The sequence below is a fragment of the Anopheles marshallii genome, chromosome 3 (assembly GCF_943734725.1).
Source record: "Anopheles marshallii chromosome 3, idAnoMarsDA_429_01, whole genome shotgun sequence".
NCBI classification, from domain to species: Eukaryota; Metazoa; Arthropoda; class Insecta; order Diptera; family Culicidae; genus Anopheles; species Anopheles marshallii.
The window spans coordinates 53,091,507-53,112,298 of NC_071327.1; the positions used below are offsets into that span (position 1 = coordinate 53,091,507).

The 20,792-nt window shown below is 45.3% G+C and overlaps 2 protein-coding genes across 2 annotated transcripts; one reads left to right on the forward strand and one right to left on the reverse strand.

Annotated features, from left to right (window-relative positions):
* The first annotated feature begins 10,067 nt into the window (after positions 1 to 10,067).
* LOC128712801 (uncharacterized) lies at positions 10,068 to 14,783 on the forward strand. Its single transcript, XM_053807674.1, has 4 exons — positions 10,068 to 10,124; positions 10,761 to 11,172; positions 11,251 to 14,377; positions 14,444 to 14,783. Exons 1-4 carry the CDS (start codon positions 10,068 to 10,070, stop codon positions 14,781 to 14,783), a joined length of 3,936 nt encoding a protein of 1,311 aa, XP_053663649.1.
* Positions 14,784 to 18,252: 3,469 nt separating this feature from the next.
* LOC128712802 (salivary glue protein Sgs-3-like) lies at positions 18,253 to 19,149 on the reverse strand. Its single transcript, XM_053807675.1, has one exon. It carries the CDS (start codon positions 19,147 to 19,149, stop codon positions 18,253 to 18,255), a length of 897 nt encoding a protein of 298 aa, XP_053663650.1.
* Between the last annotated feature and the right edge of the window lie 1,643 nt (positions 19,150 to 20,792).

The following is a 20,792-nucleotide window of genomic DNA, read 5'->3' on the forward strand; positions in this document are numbered from 1 at the left end:
GGGAGGTTCCTTTCGGTCGCTTCCGACCATGATCGTGATGTGTGAGCGCTGCAAACTCTCCCACCACCATCCTCGCCACAAGACTCACCAGCCATATATCGCATTCAAGCTAAAGGGAAGGTCGATGCTCTCGTTTTGTATCTGCTGGATGGTAACAGTTGTTGCATGGAGGCGGGGGATGTAAGAGGAGATATTTCTCTGCCGGAGCAGATTACTTCATCTGCAATACGAGCAACGAAATTAGTGTATTTAAATATCTTCTACAATTTGGCATTCGATTTGGCAAATGTTCCACTCTGCATTTCTACACTTGTTTTCATGATTACATGGAATGTTTTGTTTGAGTTGCTTACAAGGTTGCTGATGTGAAGAAATGGAAACAATTTGAAATGAAGCAAGGAAGTTTATCATTGCCACTTGAGATTATGAAATTTTTAATTCATTTATGGTATATTGATTAATTTTTTATATGAATGCACATTTAATATCTTATTTTTGTGATGTAAAGTATAATATATTTCTTATAGTATTAATAGGAAAGGTGCTTTATGATAAATAGGTCTTAATAAATATTCCATAAAATACTTAACATGTTTGATCTTCCATTCATTAAAAGCTCTTGAGATAAGTTTATAGAATGGATAAAAAACATGAAAAGATACGAGTATGGTACTTCCACTGTTCCCTTCAATGGGAAAGCTTCCGTTTCTTAAAAGAAATTTTCTGTCGACGCCACCGAAAGCGAAATCATCACAAACGTGAGCTATTTTATCAGCAAACATGAAAGCTAATGTTCAAGTACAGCGTGCAATAGTACTATCTCATATCAGATGAATCTCAGTTACCATTGTGGTGGTCAACATGTCTACACTTTGAACAGTATCTTCTAGCTCAAACAATTCATGACCCCATAAACCAGCATTAAAGGCATTAAACGATGCCAGTGCACGTAGGAGACAGCGAAGAAGAGAATGGATTCAAAACTAGATAACGTTGCGCCTCGAGGATGTGGCGTCTTCGACCGTTACCGTACCACGTTCGGGCATTAGACACACCGAGTAGATTGTCACCTGACCTCCGTCAAAGGGAGCCATCGGAACACTCACGGAAAACGATGGAAACGATAATGACTACAAAGTACGATATTAATAAATTAAACGGGCCAACTTGGGAATATACCATCTTCACGAGACAGGGAAGAAGATGTGCTTGAGATGTGTGTGTGTGTGCGAGGGGGTCTTAAAATTCAGTACTCTGCACGAGAAAAGAAAACGAAGGCAGATGGAACCCCCTGGTGGGTGTCTTTATTTGGGTAACGAATTAAAATACGGCACCACTAATGTACGGGGTTTTGTGATCTAGCAGCATACCACCCGTACGTCTGTTTTTACTTTCTTCCGAAACTAGTCTTGTGCTCTCGGACTGTACACAGACAGCACAAACCACTAAAAGCAACCCGAAGATGTGTGGTGAAAAATAAAACGATCGTTTATCTTGCTTAGACTCACCGTTCCTTACTTACCCAAGGGTTCGGTGAGTCAGTTCCTTCCATTGCCAATTTGGATGAGATCTACAGGAGGTCATCCATTTTATCTGTGCTCCTTAAGTATGGTCCAAACGGAGGGCCTCGATTACAATCTCGGGTATGTGTGGTAAAGATGGAGTCGCCGCAGGGAAAGCGAGAAGAACCCGGCGGAAAAATTTCCTTTCATTTGCATGCTAATAGGCCGCCGTTTGTGGTCAAACCTCCGAACGCATAAAAGGCGCGGACGTTCGAAACGTTTCTTTGGGACATATTTCACGTAGTCATCTCCACTGTATCGAGCCGTGCTTTCTCAAGGGCCGCGCACTATGTGATGGATGTGTTACGCAAGCGTGTAATGCAATTTCTTGCGCTGCAGCTGCAGCAACATTCCTATCGTTGCATCCTTCGAGCGAAGGAGAAAGGTTTCCTCGACCGCCCAGTACCGGTACTGTCTATTCGTGTGGATCAGGTTATTGAATGTAGTTTTTGTCGTTGCTGTCTTGCTCTTTTTTGTGTGTATCATATGGTCTCTCTCCTGTCCGCTAGAAGGAACCTCTTCCTTCTTTATTGGCTCATCGCCATCCCTGGAAGGGTTTTGCACGTTAACCTTCCTTTCTGTTGATGGTTGCGGCGCAGAAAGGACAACATTCCGGTGAAAAAGACGTTGGCGCGAGCGGTTACGAATGAAAGTGTAAGTGTCTTTCACCGCGCGTCATCGGAGACTTTCAGACTTTCAGATGCTCTCGAGACCGTTGCAGAGTATGGCGGACGCCAAACGGGTTCGACTGGTTGGCTGGTTTTATCAAGACCGGGAAAATGCGTCGCACCGTCGTCTATATTAGTGCCTTGACTATCACCTTCACGGCCTCCACGAATACGAATCGGAATGAATCTTCGATCCGGCCAAGTCTTATCTCGCGTTTTTGATCCGATTCCGATCTATCCCCGCCAGTATGTTCCTGGTTTTCTTCATTTGCACCTCTCCCACTTGTGACGCAGCGCTGGGTACGATTGCGCAGAGGCGTGTGTTGTTCGGAAGCACCAGCACTTTCTTCGGAAGGATGATAAAATGTGAAGATTGAGGCAGACAGAAAGCGAAGGGGGAGGGTGGATAGAAGGGTTGGTAAAGCAAGTTCCGGACCATGTTTCAGCATCCTTCGTTCCATGCTCATTCCATCCCCCGTCAACCTATCAAATGATTCGCCTAACCTTCATTCAATCCATCTGCCCGGATCGGAAAGAAGGAAGGTTCGTCGCTTGCAGTCTTTCGATTTCATCAAAACCGGACCCCAACGGCTCTGTATTCCGGTTCGAGTTCCTGGCGGGACTGTGATGTGTACCCAAGCGTACGGGAGTCATATGATACGCCAAAGGAAAGTACTGCCTCGGGCATGATAATGTACACATCGGTGTGTGTGTGTGTGTGTGTGTGCCTTTCTTCAGTTTTATTCACCCTTTGGTTTGCATTTTGTTTCATTTCGTCTCGTTTTTTTCGTGCCTTTGCTACTCGATGTCTGCCGCGTCAGCAGGCGTGTGTACCGGTTTGCTGATTGCGCGCTTGTTTGCTCTGCGGTTGTGCTGCAATCAAAGGTTAAAAGCATGCACGTCTGATGTTCGTCTATGCGAGCGAGCATAACAGCAGCAGTAGTGAGCGGTAAGCAGAAGCCGTCCAAAAAAAAAAATTCCCAATAACAAAGTGTGCGATACGCTGACACACAGCTGATGTGCATTTTAATTGAACACTTCCACTGTTTTTCGGCTGCGTTACCACATCCGACATCGAGTCCTTTCGATCGTTAATACGATTATTTATTCACACACTCACAAAAATTACTCTTCACAAAGCCTATTTTGCGTAACGCTTCGGCCGGCCGACAACGACGGGGTACGATTGGGGAGTATCGATCGTTTAAACGGTACGCGCGCGCGCATCAGTACAAGGCTCACGTGCACCCTTCATAGAGCTCGGCAGCCTTTCACTTCACGCGGTGTACTGTGATGCATATTTGCCCATCATAAAGACAGTGGCTGATAATAGAAATAACAACAACAAAAAACACACATACACGCCGTAACAAGTCTTCCCAGCGGGAACGTCCTCAAGATGCCGCAATGTAGAGCTACGTGTGCAGATTGAGGTGCAAAAAAAAAAGAAGGAACAGTCGGTGAATCATCAATTAGCTGGTTCGGGCTACGTAATGTTTCAGTGCTTCGGGATGATTTAATAGTGACGCATTCGAAGCCGTTTAGTGAAGGTGTATCCCTTCCATTTCCTAAACTACATCCCATACCCTTGCGTTGATTGAATGCTGAAAGTGTGGTTTTAATCAAAGGAATACATAAAAAAGACACCTTCATCGTGATGAAGTTGTCCTAAGCCAGTATCGAACGAACAGTTGGGAAAAACAAGAGTAATAAATTCCCACTTTCCTGCCTATTCCCGGTAAAACGAATAGGGAATGACTCCAGAAATGGTCATCAAGCGTCGAACCGATGCTAATTTTATTATGCACTTTTCAGCTTCCCAATTCCTTCTCCGGAATCGGGCAATGTGTTGTTTTTTTTCCTTCTTCGTGTTTTGCTCAGGAATGTCCCAAACGTATTGCCAACTGGGTGGCAAGTGGCGGCTTGATGAAATACTTAGATAAGGTATCCTATCCGATACTCTAAGCTCAGTTTAGCTCTCCCAGCTCAAAGCTGCTCGTTGCTCGTTCCGTGAAACTTTCCCTTTATTTTGCGGATAGCGCGATAATAGTTCCGATCGAAAGGCACGAATAACCACGCATAATATAGGTAGCACATACTACCACGTCTTCGAAAAAAAAAACCGCAAACAAAATCCGGAACGGCACTCGGGAATGCGACCTGCGCTGATTAGATTTTCCACCCTGCATAGGGCATAAGCACCCACTTCCCTACCATCTCTCCCTCCCTCACACACATACACGTACGTGTCCGTAAGGGGGATAGTAAAATTCAAATCAGATGAACTAACTTTATGAACCATACCTTCCCGCGTTACCGGTTCGGGTTACCATACGTCGAGGACACGGAAATACACGGGACGACATTTTTGTGTTTATCTCTGCTCTGCTTTTTTTTTTCGTGTGACCGTGATTCCGTGAGCCTTTTTGAGGGAAACCCCGGCAGCGGATAAATAAGTGAAAGTTTTTGGTACCGACTGTTTCTTTCTTCTGCTTTGTTTCTCTGTTGTTTTTTTCCTATTTCCGAGGAAGATCCGAAAAGGAACACCGGTGGGTGACACACGGTCAAATTGAAGTGTTGGAGTACGGTTCCGCGGACGGAGCGGATGGTATGGTGGTATTACTTTTTTTCCTCGTTTGCTTGCAGTACCTGATCGGTTGCTAACGATCGTTTTACGATTTGAATCGAATCGAACGATGATTGACTGGGTTCGTCGTCTGTACCGTCGTTCCTGTCGTTCGTTTAATCCATCCCAGTTCCCACGTGGTAGTTGTTTCTTTCCTTTCCAATTGACAGTTCAGACCATGTCGCTGGAAAATGAAAAACACGTGTCGATTGATTGGTGATAAAGTGACACATTACGACCGACGGACGGAAACAGAGGAGGGGGACAATGGGCACAAACGCAACCTGCTCCCTAATGTGACAGGCAACGAAGCAAAAGGGGCTAAAAACTGTGTTGGGCTGTGATTAGGTTGTGAAGAAAGGAAATCTAAAACAATAATCTTCCAACCGAAAACCATTCGCCGTTGCATGTTTCCTGGATGAACTAAACCTTCCCAATGGGGCGCTCTATCAAACCTTCCCCCGGTGTTAATTATGTTGTTACAGTGAGGCGCAAAGTGTAAGCATTTTTATCGCTGTAGAGATTTGCTGGTCAGAAAAAAACACACTAACCCCGAGGAGCTCAGTTTAGTTCGATAGCAATGGTGGTACGTAATGATTTGCGAATCGCTTAAATTGATGGATGGAAACTTCGCTTCGGCACCGTATACCCGGGCTAGTAGGGCTAGTGGGTCAGTAATGTACGGCTGTACGCTGGCACGATCGTACACTTTAGCCCCTGGAGCATTACTTAACCATCGCTTTCCATTTGGATCGGTACGCGGCGAGTACGCAGATAAATATTGATGGATGGATGAGCGGCAAACCGCAAAAACTTCAATTGCGATTAGCCGTAGCGCCGCACACCTGCTGCATTGTGTACGGTGCTTAAAAAAGAGATGCTTCCGTCAGCTTAAAAGGCACACACAATTTTTCTTTTTTTTTATAACGCTCCTAGGTGCGCCAAACGGCACTAGGTGATCCTCTACTGGCGATAATCTTGAAGATTCGGTCTTATCGGCCCGTTGTGCTTCGTTTAATTCCGAATGATGATTTGCTGTTTTGTTATCTTTTTTACAAGCGAATTCAACCGTGAGTGGCATCGCGTAATGATCATTACCTATCGTCCACATGAGGCGCTTTTAGCCGCGTTTTGCAGCTTGCGCTTTTGATTTGACAGATCGAACAACAACGCGAAAGAGCGCGTCGTGTTAACAAACGGTTACATTTGTTTGCCTAGGCCGTTTTGTGGACCAGGAGGTTCATTGACGTACAATGATTGGCGCTTGCAGTACGGTCGCGCTGTGTGACCATGATTCTGTTCGTTTTGTTAAAAAGATATCAAGAATCTAACAGGAATTATTTGAAATTGGAGTTTTAAGCAGTCCATAGATTAATTGAAGATAAAGTATAAAAAAGGATCTACCAACAATATGATCGTACATTCTTTAAATTTCTACAACTTGTATTTTAGAGGTTGAAAAGGTTCTTAAGAGTGTAAAAAATACTATATATATTTTATTGTAAATTTGGCCCAATGTTCATGAGACGCTCCGTTCCAAAGACACAGATCGAATTGTCACAGCAGTAATTACAAGAATTCAACAACTACGGACAAAATTGCTCGCAAAAGCAAACTCGTCCGATTTGAACTATACTTTTGATTTTGAGTTCTACATAATTATTTCTGTCATCGTTCGTAGACTTTTTATTTTAGAATGCTTTGTTTGAATAGACCTTGCGAGCTTATGTCTAGTTCTGGTTCCAAAACCTTGATATATTTTTCCTAAACGTTGTCCTATATTTCTTTTCGTTTTTTTTTTGTCATTATCACAAAATCATACGTACGATGTTTCGATATATCTCGAAGAATAAAGGAAAAAATCAAAATGTTTCCAAATTCAATCGAATAGCTTCTTTGATGTATACCGATCAACTTGTTACCGTCAAGGTGTCATATTGCACCTGATGTAGCGGCCGGAAGAGTTGTCCAACGTAGTCTAACATACATGTTTTATAGCTGGAAACCGACAGAATAAACATTTTTGTCATGTAAGTATAGTTCTATATGAAAAAATCCCGAAACCGTCGAGTCCTTCAATTTCATGCTGCCAAAGTGTACTTCCCTCCCATGTGAAATATCATTCGATTGCGTTAGCCGAATGGTTCTATAAAAATGTAACAAATCGAGTTACTAATATAGCATATTAATTGGCAACTCAGGGCTACGATGAGCTGGAGCCCAATTTACGACACTCTTTATTACACGTGGTGAACCTCATATACATGGTGGAACATTTTATTGACTGAACGGTTAGCGACTAATGCATGTTTTCTTGTACGATTACACGGATCGAATCGTTTCCGTCTTCGATTCTATTCCCTGGAACTGAGTGAGCTGATTAAACGGTGCCGCAGTGCATTTAACAACCTACCCACGGTGAGGGGCAAACAAATAAGACATAATGACCACACACTCTACCCACGGAACTCACATCGATCCCGCACCGTGTCTAAAAAAGTGGCATCACAATTGACACATTCTCAGCGAGTTGTGCGCATGTGAAAGTGAATGGAGTGGAAGGTTTAAGTGTGCGCAGGTACGGTGGCAGCAAGAAAATTCTCATTCATTTGATGAGGTTTAGCCGATGTTCTCGGTTCATTAAAATTCTATCAATTTTATGATTTCGTTCTCCCGTGGGATTTATAACACGCGCTCGAGGGAGAGATATTTAATGGTGAGCATAAAAAACAAACGGGATCTCCCTGCCGGGATACTCAACCTTCAAAAAGAACTGTATTGTCCTAGAGGATGGTTCTGGCTGTAAACGAGCTTACCGGTCCTGCAAGCAGTCATTAAATCAACATCACACGGTATCGATGCCGGTAATCTGCCGTTGGCGTGGATGAAAATTTTCATCTTACCGCAAGATTTTGTAACGGCGTAAATTTACAGATTACATTCCCTGTTTTGAAGAAAAGAAAAGAGCTGTCACAGACTTGCCCGGTACGGTGACGCTTCTTGTTCAATTCGATTGGACATCATCCTCAGTCACGTGGCCCTCGCTTGGGCAACCGGTGTGTCTCGGTGGCATCTGCAAGTTTCAGCCGGACAGGGAAGAGCACCAAAACAACGGGAAGAAATAATAAAGCAGCATCAACAAACACCTCAAATGAAGACGACGACTTTCTCTTTCGACACCCGGTTTCGTTCCGCTGGGTGTTTGAGATTCGAACGTTAGACGATCGAAACGCTTCTTCTGTCTGCGTTCCAATCTGCTGAACCTGCTGCTGATGGTGGAACGATTATCCGAAGTTATGGGCTACCAGAAGCCGGAGACTGCTCGACGGAGCACACCGAACCTAAGCATGCAAACCCCTTATGATTTATTGTACGTATGATGTAAACCGTTGTCCAGAATGTTGTTTAAAATTGTTTGCTTATAGCACGGTGGAGAAATAAATCGATTCCTTTGGGGAGTCGTAACGCGCTGGATTATGTGCCCATGTCCAATCGCTGACGATTGGTGGTCCATGAGCGTGTGAAGCAGTAAAGATTCTGTCCAGCATTTTACGATCACCAGCTGTGAAATCGTGCATTGCAGTAGAAGGTGATGGAAAGGCCATGTAGCGACACACACACCGATAGGGGGTTTTTGACTGACAACTCCCGTAAAAGGTATTTTTCGGTGAGCGTAGTGTCATTACTTTGTCTCATCAATGGGTGTTTGTCTTTAATCTTTCACTATTGGGGTGAAAACAGAGTCACGTGTGATTAACGATCATTCGTTCGTTGCTGATCGTTACACGATTGTGTGAGTTATGTACCCATGGAGATTGTTAAATCTGTTGATGTCTTTATTTCAACTTTGTTGTTTAACGTTCAATCCTTAATATCTTTTTATTTCGTCTAAAATCTTATCGATCTTCCTTATAATATATCTTTAACCTCACTGCAGAGGTCCATTAAAGTGCTACAAGCTTTCGTCTTCGTCGTAAAAAAACCCCATGCTAATAGTACACACTCGAGACAGCCCCGGATAGATGATTAATTAGTGTTCAACAGCACGTCACAATGTTCACTAAATAAAGCGTGACTAAAAACCAACACCACTACTCCCTACAACATGCATGCGCGGCGCTAGTGGGTGAAGCTCGTGTTAAAAATCATAACAAGTTGAAAGATCACCCATTTCGGTGGTGCAGTGATGAACCTTATTTCGTGACCGTTTTGTGTGCTTTGGTAGCAGTAACGCCACTTCCTTTTGCCGGAAAGGTGAAAGATCAGCACCATCTTCGGTTGATCGCGTGTGTATTTTGGTCACGGTTTTGCGATTCATGCTCATCTGTGGTCATGGGCATGAATGCTAAATTCCAATAGGTGCGTGTGGGAAAAATGTGCAAAGAAAATATTGGGATAAATGCACTACAGCACCGGAACGGGAAATGAAAGGGGTACAGCATGGCGTATGAGTGAACTGTAACTACACTTTTGAGTCGCAGTTAGCGCTGCTAGTAAATCTTCAAACCTCCGCACGCGTGTACGTCGGACAGATTGGTAAACATCTCGAACCGACACTCTCTTTCAAACAATTTGCCGTTGAGGGGTTATAAAAGCCCGCAAGGTTTGTGTATAATTATCCATTACGGACTGCTCTTATCCTTTAGCACAGTGTACCGCATCTCATAGTGAAGTGCGCAAGTGATCGCTTAAGTTGTTGCGCGAACCCGCTCACGTTTGGCCAACTAGATGAGCTTATCGAGATACCGAGTCCACATAACATGTTTCACTGCCAGACCCCAAAACCCAGTCAATTGTGATTTTGTTTCACGTGCGTTTTTTTTTTGTTACAAATATAAGACACCCAACAAGAGAAAGATTCCTATCGGACACAATGGTGGCAAGAGGTGCTTTTGTTAGCGCTTCCCCTCCCTATTGGTGTAAGGTGTCGCGTTGTAAAGCACCATCGACGGGTTGCTTTATATAGCGCCCATTCCAGAGCTGCTTCCAACTACGTCGGACTCATCATTGGATCGTTTAAAAAGTTTAACTCATTTTTAATTGGACATTATTGTCGTCATTTGTTGGTTGGCGCAAAAAGAAGGATAAGCGAGTGCGGCGATGCGAAAGAAAGAACGGCTGGGCTGTGTACTTTCGAGTGGCGCCCATGTTAGGGATGGGCAGGTTTTTTTTTCACCAACCGATGATTAATGGTTACGGAAGGGGCGTGAAATGGAAAGTGAACAGAACACACCTGGGCTGGGATCCGTCCATCTGGCGCATCCTCGCGTAAGTCTTGCAGGGGAGCGATCGTTCTGATATGGATAGACAGCATTATGCTTCATCTTCCAATGAAGGGTTATTGGATGCGAGATGTTGGAGTTCGCATAGGAAATATTACAAGATCCGCGTCATATTCTGTTCTGCGCTTTGCCCGCGTTGGACAAAAACCAACAGACGGAAAAGTGAAAGTCATCCGATAACAGGATCACTTCGTAAAGGTTGTTGTATTAACGTGTGAGAAAATAATTTACGCTTATCTCCTAATCACTGGCCGGTAGCATTACGAAGCGATATTGCTGACGTTTAACCGCGGCGTGTAATTCTTTAATGAAAGAGAATTTTCAATGCTAAAAAAATGGTGGAATGGTGTTACGACTTCAGCCATAGATTTTTGCCGAGTGTTTTGAGGTTCAGGCAACTTGGCCATAATGAACCTAAACGTCAATCGAATAAAAACCTTCATTGTTTTGTCTTTTCCTTTACTCTTTTAATGTTTTAATTGCTCTCTTTAATTGTGGTATACTTGTGCAAGTCCATTTCTAAATGTTTCATGCGATTGACATGAATGCGATAATCAAAATCAATTTAAACCTCAATTTTACGAAATCTTTTGCTAATCGTTTTCTTTTCGTTTCTTCGCAGGCGATCGCCGCTCTGGTGGTCCTCCATGGGTACGTGGAGTCAAAGAATGTAACAAGCCCCACCGATACATCGTCAAAAACGACTACGACAACAAAGGCGAAGGAAACGACAACGAAATCGGTTTCAACTCCGACCACGGTGTCCACGAAGAAGGCCTCACCGGCGGAGAAGAAGCAACCGGGCAGTGATCGGGAGGCGCGTGGTAAACGAACGCTCGAGTTTGGTAACTTTGGCAATTACAACTACTACCAGAGTGTACCGGCACACACCGCCCAACGCCGCGTGTCGCACGCGTACCAAGATCCGGGACAGTATAATCACTACCAGAGCAACTTCATTCAGCCGCAGTACTCCTACCAGCAGCATCATCATACTGGTCCAGCTGGTCCCGGCGCTGTAGGATCGTTCCAAGGTAAATAGACAGTTATGTGATGCTTTAGAATGGCTTGAGTCAGCTAATGCTCTTATATGAAAACTTAATTTCTCGTAGGTTTTGAAGGTGATAGCACCAACAGCATCGGTAGCTTCCAATCGCTTCCACCAGTGGTGCATCCGCACTATATCGAACCACCGGAGCCGATCATTGAGATTATCATCAAGGAAAGCAACGATTCGCTACCGCTCGATACGCAAACCATCCTTCCAAAGCAGAAGAAGAAGAAGGAAGAGGTACAAGTATTCTACGTAAAGTATCACAAGGATGAAACGAACGGACAGCTCGTACTGGATGATCCACTACCGGCAATTAAGCCTATTCCGGATGAGAGTGAAGAAGAGGAAGATTTGTCGCAGGAACCGATCGTAGTGACGCCTAGCCCACCGTTGAAGACGACCACGCTACGCGCCGTTATCAATCCTGACTCGGAAAAGTACCACAGTAACAGCGGTATTCGGATCTCATTCGGTGTGGAAGATAAGCACCAGTCTGGCCATCAGCTGTCGGAGACGGAGAGTGAATCGGTAGCACAGCCGATTGTCGCTCTACCGCAGCATGTTGTTGATCAGCGTTCCAAATCGGATGTGTTCTACCAACAGCATCAACAGTTCGTACAGCAACAACATGATCGCTCGGTGCGACAGCACTATCAGCATCAGCCTCAGCCGCAACCGCAACAGCCTCCACCACCACCGCAACAGTACCACCATCAGTTCAATGTTCCCGTGCAGCAACCTCAGTACCACCATCAACCACCGCCACAAGCTCAGCCACTGGTTCAGCAACATCAGGAACCGCAGAACTTTGGACAACGATTTGCTCCGGCCACTCCGCAACCCTACCGAGCACAACCTCCACCACCACCACCGCCACCACCACAGCCGCAACCACAGTTCCAGCAGCATCAACAACACTACCAGCAGCATTACCAACCGCAACCGCAACCCCAACCGCAACCTCAGCCACCGCCACGTGTAGTGTACCAGCAGGCACAACCGCAACCACAGCACGCCCAACAACAATACCAGTTCCGTGGACAGTACAATCCTCCGCAGCAACAACCACAGCCACAATATTTCACCCAACAGGCGCCTGTTCCTCAGCCTCGACCGCAGCAGGTTCGCTTCCCTGCACAGCAACCACCCCAGCAGCAGCAGAATTATTACCAGCCTCAACCACCTCAGCAGCAGCAGCTACCACAACAGCAACTTCAATTCCAACGGCAAGAGTACCAGCAACCGAAACCGATTCCGATTCCGATCCACAATATTAACCAACAACCACCACTAAGGCAGCAGTACTCTACTCAGCAGCTGCAACCACAGCAGCAGCCTCCTCAGCCACCGAAACCACAGCCACAGTTTAATCAACCCTTCAACAACTTCTACAAACAGCAGCCTCAGTCCGCACCGCAAGTACAGCAACAACAGTTCCGCAAACCAGCACCACCGCAACCATCGAATCTTCAGCAACCTCCCTTCCTGTCGGCTCGCCCTCAGGCACCGCCTCAACCTGCCCAGACATTCTTCGATGTGCCGCGTCCCGTGCAGGGTGGATTAGTGCAACAGGCGGCACCGAACCTAGGCCCCACCCGGGCACCGGAGCAGCACCAGCTGAAGGGACTTTCCCATTCGAGCCTTTCCGATAACGAGCACCTCTCTAACTTGAAGCACGTCCTACCGGCGGGTGGCGAATTGGTGCCATCGGTGTCGAAGTACGAAAAACACATCACGGAAACGGTTAATGGGCCAACGACGGGACAGCGCTTATCAGTAGGCGTGAACGAAGCAGTGAACCGTCCACCGTTCTATAACATTCAGCCATCACAAGAACTGATCAGCCATTCGATCGAACCAACAATTGAAACTGTGCAGAATAAAAACATTGGCCCGCTTGCTTCAAACATTGGGCCGCTTCCGACGCCTCAGAAGTACGTCAGCCAACAGGCCGCACAAGTCATTCCGAACTCGGAACCAATCAACTATCGCGTGGACCCTCGCTTTAATGCCAACTTCGAAGGTGGTGCATCAACAGTACAGGGCCCAAGCAGTACACCGTCCACTGTAGGTACTACTCGCACCACCTACTCTCCCACATTCTCCACAACGCCACGTACGACCGTAAATCGCTACACGGTTCCTCCATCCCCAACGACGACACCGTACCGCACTACTCGTCCGACAGCGCCGCCGACAACTACGCCGCAACCACGCTCGGCCGCTGAACAAGCTGAAGCCAATGAGAAGAAACAGAAGGCACTGTTCGAGCTGCCCGATGAGGTACCGGATGATCTAAGAGAACAGTTGCTGTCGTCAGGAATTCTGGAAAATGCTGATATTAGCGTGCTGGACTATGACAAGATCGGTGAGACGGCACTAGAGAACCTGCCGCCAGAGCATTTGGCGAACTTCTTCAATGCCGGAGGTGGCTCCCAGTTGGCCGGGTCAAACAATGTACTATCTGTAGTAAAACCGAACGGGGATAAGCTGGCGGAGAAGTTCATTACCAAGAACTACGACGTTAAGGATAAGCGTGATGAGCGCGATCGGTACGAGATTGCGAAACCGAGTGAAAGTGGCAGTGAAACGGTTCAGGCTGCGGAAGAAGATCAACCGACGATTGTGACGATGCCGGAGCGGCAAAATGTGGACTTGAAGGTTGTGCGTTTTGATTCGAACAATCAGCGCAACGTGACCGATCGTTACATTAAGCAAGACTCAACCATTCTGTCGTCGGTCGATGTAACTGGTGAGGATGAGTCCGGTGCGACGGATCAGGTGTTCAACCGTTACCTACCGCTAAAGATCAACGGTGCTCAGTTCCCGATTCCGGATGTGGTTGAATTGCGCGGCCGTAAGATTGCGAGTGTGGTTGTACTTGCTCCGGTAGATAACGGACCGACGACGACGCCGGGACGGAATGCAGACAGTGCCAGCGAGGAGAGTACATCGAGCGATTTTCTAATCAACGCCGAAGATGACGCGACAGACGAGCAGCAAGATCAGCAACAATCACGATTCGAGCGCGATGTACTGCTAGATTCCAAGAAGATCAAGTTCATTGCTGGTGAAGCGTTGAAACTGTTGATTAAGAAACCTTCGAGAGAAAACTTCCGCCGGTGGTTGGACCGCGAGGGCAAAACAGACGTTGATTTGCAGAGCGTGGTACTATTGGTAACGAGGTAGGAACGTTTTGAAATCGATCTGTTGTGATGCAATATTGACTATTTATGTTTTTTTGATTTCAGAAATGACGATGATGAGCAAGAAATATTTATGTACGACATTGCCACCAAAGGTGTGACACATCTGAGCGGTGAACTATCGGCAGCCTTCGTACAGGTGGCCGAAGAGAACGCCAAGACGCAAAACTTCGACGAGGTGCCCATCGTAGACAGTGGTATCGTGGAGCAGATGGAAACGAAGTCATCATCCGAAACCAACCCGGACTATGGTTCATACGCGTTGACATCGTCGGAAGAGCTGGACGATCAAGCGCAAGCCTCCGAGCGGAAAGCGATTTACGTCTACCCGGAAAACTACCGAGGGTTGGAGGTAAACTCCGGCTACAGTAACATTAAGAAGTAGATGGAAGAGTTTCCTGTTTAACTGGGAAAGAAGAAAGTTCAAACAATGTGCTAGAAAATAATGCCTTACCAGGATGTCCGAGATGGAAAAAACGGCTGCTGCCAGTACAAGAGTAAGAAGAGTCACGAAAGGACACGGACCCGGAACGCTAGGTGAGCGATGTTTGCAATGCGTGTTTCATGTCTGTTTGTCTCTCGTTCCTGTGCCAGTGTGTGTGCGTCCATTTATGTACGTTTTGTGTACGTGTTCCGTTCGACTCTAATCGATGGATTTCTTTGGCAGTAGCGTTTGACAGATGCAAATTAGTAGAGGAGAGGTATCGAGGGCGTCTAGTTCCCTCTAGAGAAGCCAACATGAGAAAACATGTGTAAAGGCGCTTTCGCTCACAAACCCTGTAAATAGTGTGCACCGTGGTGGATGGTCGGAACGTGTCTTGAGCTACCGTTTCGACAAAACCACGACCTTAGGTAGGACAATTGATGTACTTTAAAAACAAACCTAATAGAGACAAACCAGATTTTCCAAGTTGCCAGAATTCATTCGATCGCGATCGATACGATCGGATGGGGTTGTAGAAAGAAGATTCGTGTTCAAGCACCTTCTTTTCTTACGGAACATTCACCGATCGATCCGATTGCAATCGAAGAACTTTTGCGAGAATGTCGTACTAGCCTAGCTATATCTATATATATAAAGAGATAACATGAGAGGTGAGCTAATATTATGTATTTTGTTGTTGCTGTTTGTTTGACGCTCAGCAGGAGATCGACATTTTAACATTTTCCACAAAGCAATTCCATATTGGCGGTTAGAGTTTTCGAAGAAGGAATAGAAATGTTTAGCTAAACAGAAACAACAAATCCTGGACCGAACTGTCGATCGAACAAGCGAGCGTTGTGTAAATTATTAGATTTCCACTATTTGTTAGTAGTCTTTGCAGTACCACTGTATGCATCACGATACGTTTTACTAATTGCACAATGTTAAACTTTATCTGTATTTCTTAACATGTTGTCTACCCTTCTGCTCTTTCTAAAGAAAAATTATCTTTTTTCTGTTTTACTTATTGTAAATTATGGAACTAAATGCCTTTACCTGTAATACTCTCTCTCTCTTTAAACCACGACAATGGAATCTATTTTTTCAATAAATGTTGATAGTATCGAATGTTTGTGCATGTTTTGTGTTTTGTTCCGAAAATTATGTTTAGTTAATCGTGTTTGTTTGTAAATGGTTTTGTAGTTACTGTGTGTATCCGTAGTTCTTTTAGGAAATTGCTTATTAGAAAGTAATAATTCCTAGAAGATCTACGGCATAGAGAAAAAGACCAAAATTATATCAGTTAAAGTTCAAAACTTAATTCAATAATATTTGTGTGTCATTTTTAATTTGCCATCATATAACCTAACTTTTAACTTAATTGCAATGTAGAGGTTGTCTTTAACCTTTTTTTTCGCTTGCTTCTTGTTGATTAAATGCGCAGCTACGAAATAAAATCCGCTTGTTGCTATTTTCACTGAGAATGAATTACCACATGACATAGTATTGCCTACATTTAGGCGCGTTGCTTTATCAAAATTTTGAATGTGTTCCTGCTACACGTGCTTTAGAGCAGGGGTTGTCGCCCTACGTTTATTTAACTGAACTTAATCTGGAAGGCTCATTTTGAACAATTGGAATATGACAATAATAAAAGCTAAAATAAAATAACTCAAATAATTTACTCGTTCAATAAAGTTTACTCTTTTAAATCGCCACTAATAATTACTGAACTTGGATTGTTAGTACACGAGACTGAACGTAGTGATTTTCGTTTACTAAGCTAAAACTTTGTGGCATTATTAGAGTAAATGCATTCGTATTGAAATTGTTAGCATCCTCTTTTTAAATCCCTGTTTTTTGGTGAAAGTCACAAGAAATACATTTAGGTTCGGATATAAATGGCAAACCTTAAATCATCTCCTATCCTCCCTCATTCTCATTTTTGTGAAGTAGAAAATGCCTTCTTAAAGCATGTATAGGTCAAAAAGCTCCCTGGTATAAATTTAAATTACTTTAATCCACACTAAGGATACAATTTATTTCCATTATTATTTTGCGACACTTTTTACGTAGACTCCACAGCAATAAAGACCTTTCGTAAAAAAGTCGGCTCACATATATTGGACCAACATATTGGGTTGTAAAACTTTATGCACGCAGTAAACATAACAACAGTCAAGAAGAAAACTCTTTTCGCAATCTTTCATTTACTTTCGATCGATCATCGACATCATTATCAATCAATCCTAGCCGATATCATCAAATAGACCCAGGTCCAAAGATAGTTATGGCTAGGATTCAAATTCAAATCAGATCGATTTCCGAATTTTACAACCATGCGACCGTTCCGTTACTGGTCTGGTCTAAATTTAACCTTGATCTTGGCTGCAACTCGCGTGGCGCCGAATATCAGTGAACTCATTCACTCCGACTGTCTTTATTGGTGCTTTACGAATATAAAGTCCAAAAATTCAACCGATCCAGTTTATCACGAAAAGCCGCTACAAAATGATCACTAATTGGTTATGGGTGTATCGTTTTTTTTTTCGATACCCACCTCTTGTTACCGATGATCCATAAAACGGTGAAGGATTAGATCGTATGTGTAGAAAGGAGCCGATGAGATTGATTTTGCATAACAAGATACATGTTCCCAATCGGTGTGGTGTTGTTTCGTTCCACGCTTGAACTGTTTGTCACCTTGCTACCGTGTTTTTTTTTCTGGTGGAACGTATTAGAATGCCCAAACGTTGGAATGTCGTCTACATTGGCAATTGCGAAACGTTAAACAAAAGACCAAAAGACGCCATAAATGCTAATTCTACACGCTAGCCGATAAAATATGCTGTATGTACTTATAATACGGTTTCGTCTACTGTTATCAGCATCCTTCGATTAGTGCACACGCTAATCTGATGGTTGCGACGGCTCGGAACCAGCTGCAAAACACCATCATAAACACATGACGGTGGTTGTGGTGTATCGGATTTTTGAAGAAATCCTTATCGCATGCTGCATAACATTTCCACTGCTCCGTTTCCCAGATCACCCGGAGCCGCAGTGACCACTGCAAAATGACAGCTTCTTCTCATAACAAACCTTGGCAGAAGTTCATATTTCACCGGGTGTCCTTGTGGTGACGGTGGTTAAAGGTTAATGGTAAGGTTGCGTTTTTCTCTCCCCGTCTTGTGTGTGTGGACTAACCGATCAAGTTACCCATGCTCAACTTGCGATGCTTTTGCGTTTGACATCTCTACCAGCTGTCAAATGGTAGTGGTGGTGTCATCGAGCGTGCAATACTACAGTGGCTAGTAACTTAATACTTAAAAACAAAAACAAAACAAAAAAATCCAAACCATTCCATGGTCATTCTGTAAGTAGTCTTTATTGCTTTGTACGTACTGTATTTCCAAAAGGGGAGCATATTCTAGATAAGCTGGAAGAGATTCTTTCGCGACAGCAGATACGACACGTCCTTCTTCGGTGGTGGCAGATAGTCTATCGGTGGTTGCGCCGGTGGCGGTGGCAGATAATCCCTCGTCGGGGGACAGGTTGACTGTGCCGGTAGGTACGATCGGTCGGGTGTGCAGGGTTGCGTGATCGTCGTGACCACGGGCACGGTTTGCGTGCGTGTAACGGTGGTCAGCACCGGTGTAGCCGTCGTCTTGGTAACGGTGCGTGTTTGCGTCTCGGTAAAGTACTCGTAGACGGGCGTTGGTTCCACGATGGTCGAGGTAACGGTGTTGGTGCGGGTTACCGTGTTGGTACGGGTGGACGTAATCCTGTCGGTCACGGTATCTGTCAGCACGACCGGTGGCTCCGTCGTGGTCACGGTACGCACAACCGTCGTTGGAACGATCTTCGTCGAGGTGATCGATTTGGTTTGGGTTATCGTGTTGGTACGCGTTTCCGTTTCCCGCTCGGTTTCGGTAAAGAATGCCGTTTCCGTTGTGCGCGAGGTAACGGTGTTGGTACGGGTGCTGGTTCTGGTCGATGTGACCGGCGGTAACGTTTCCGTAACGACGTCCGTAACCACCTTCGTCGAGACGGCGGTAGTGCGACTAGTGACGGTAGTCGTCGTAGGGACGATCTGGGTCCGGAAGTCGGTGGACGTACGGACATCCGTCTTGGTGATGGTGGTTGGACGGACCACCGTACTCGTTTCGGGATTGCACGGTGGCGGCAAACCACAGGCCGGTGTCGTATAGTGGTACCCATCTGCGGCGGGCGTAGTGTACGTATATCCATCAAAACGTGGATTGGCTTCCGCTTCCACATGAAGCAACACCACCAAACTCACTGCCAACACTAGCAATCGCGTCATTGCACAAACTTGAAAACACTTCCAAAAGATTAAATAATGGTAAATATTCCACTAGATCTTCGATCCGTACTGTAACACGCAAGTTCTTTTCCTTCCAAAATGTTGCTCCAACACGCGCGCACACTCTACTGGGCGCAACGACTCATCGCACTTTGTCACTTCTCGCACCGTACTGTCGCCGGTTCGCATCAGAACGTTCAGCTTTATACGATGGGGCCCGCGGGTGGTTGCCGGATAACGCGAAGAACCTGTCCTACCATCTGCCCGGATGGGAGAACATCCTTTCCTTTTGCGGTTGCGTCCGCTGTTCGCTGCCGTCGGGCGTGTTTGTTATATAAAACCGAATCTCACCCGAATGTGGCGACGAATCGGATATTCGGATGCTGTTCGCGCGTGATCGTATCACCCTAGAGCGAGGTTTTGGGGTTTCACAGCTGAACTACTACAGTGCGAATGGCACGATCTGAGAAAAAAAGCCTTGAGGTTATGGATTATTAGCGCCAGCGTCCTAATGAGCGTCATTCTGTCTGTATCACGCGAAGCAAAGGTTTATCCCGGGATTAGTCCTCCCACTGTGCCAGGGTCTACATGGGGCAGGGTGGGTGTAGTGAAGCGTAACGGATCAACATGATCTTCTTCTGTCAATCAAACCTCACGTTCTTCGCTTCCTTCCACCCGTAAAGTGCATATACGATATGGATGAAAACTTGATCTCTCCGAAAGTGAATCGGACGGAATGGAGTGGAACGGCAAACATGGCAGGCCGTGAGTTAAGCGAAAACCATAGAAACAATGTTAGACGGTTACCTGATCGCTGCAGAGTAACTTCTGAGAAGATGATCGCACGATAGCGTGGGTTTTTGCCAAGCGGTGTCAACTTACATACTAATTCTGGTGCGGTGTGAATTCTAGGGGAGACAACTTTGTTTCTAGACCAAGAACGTTCTAAATTTCTTCCACAACCCTGTGGACAATATATCAAAACCCAACCTTTTAGTTTGGTGGAGATCAGATCAGGGAGCCAAGGGAAATTACTCCCTCGCAGGTTATCTAAATTTACATTCGATTGTTCCCTTTTTTTTCAATCATCACTCCTTCCAGCTTGTTGTTGCAGGATCCGGTTTTTGGAATTCCCTTTTTCGGACTGTGAAAGAACGAGAAAGAAACCTTCGACGAAAATGTCGCTTCTTTACCCACAAATCGACACCCAACACCCGTACTCACGGTGCTGTATCAGTGGACCATCTGAGATATACACCGAGGATAGTATCAGCACCTTTTCAAGCGGGATCTTGGCAAGATTTTTATTTGTTGGTGGTTACCCCCCCCCCCCCCGCGAGGCTTGCGTTGGAGTCGGATCATTTCAACCAGCTGAGGACGTGCTGGAAACCGGGAAGCGCGAAACAAATTCAAATTCTTCCGTTGGGCGTTGGTGTGCGCAAGATCGTTATCGTGCCGGCTGTCCGGTGGGAAGACGGTGCGCAATGTTCTGAATTCGGTCCGAAACCGTCGGTCATTGACGTTTCACCAAAACGGGGGGGGGGGGGGGATACGTTTTGCGTTTGATTCTTTCTTTTTTAAACAAATGGCTGTTTTGTGCAGCTTCCTGAGGGGTTCGGCTATATTTTTAGCTGCTCGAATCC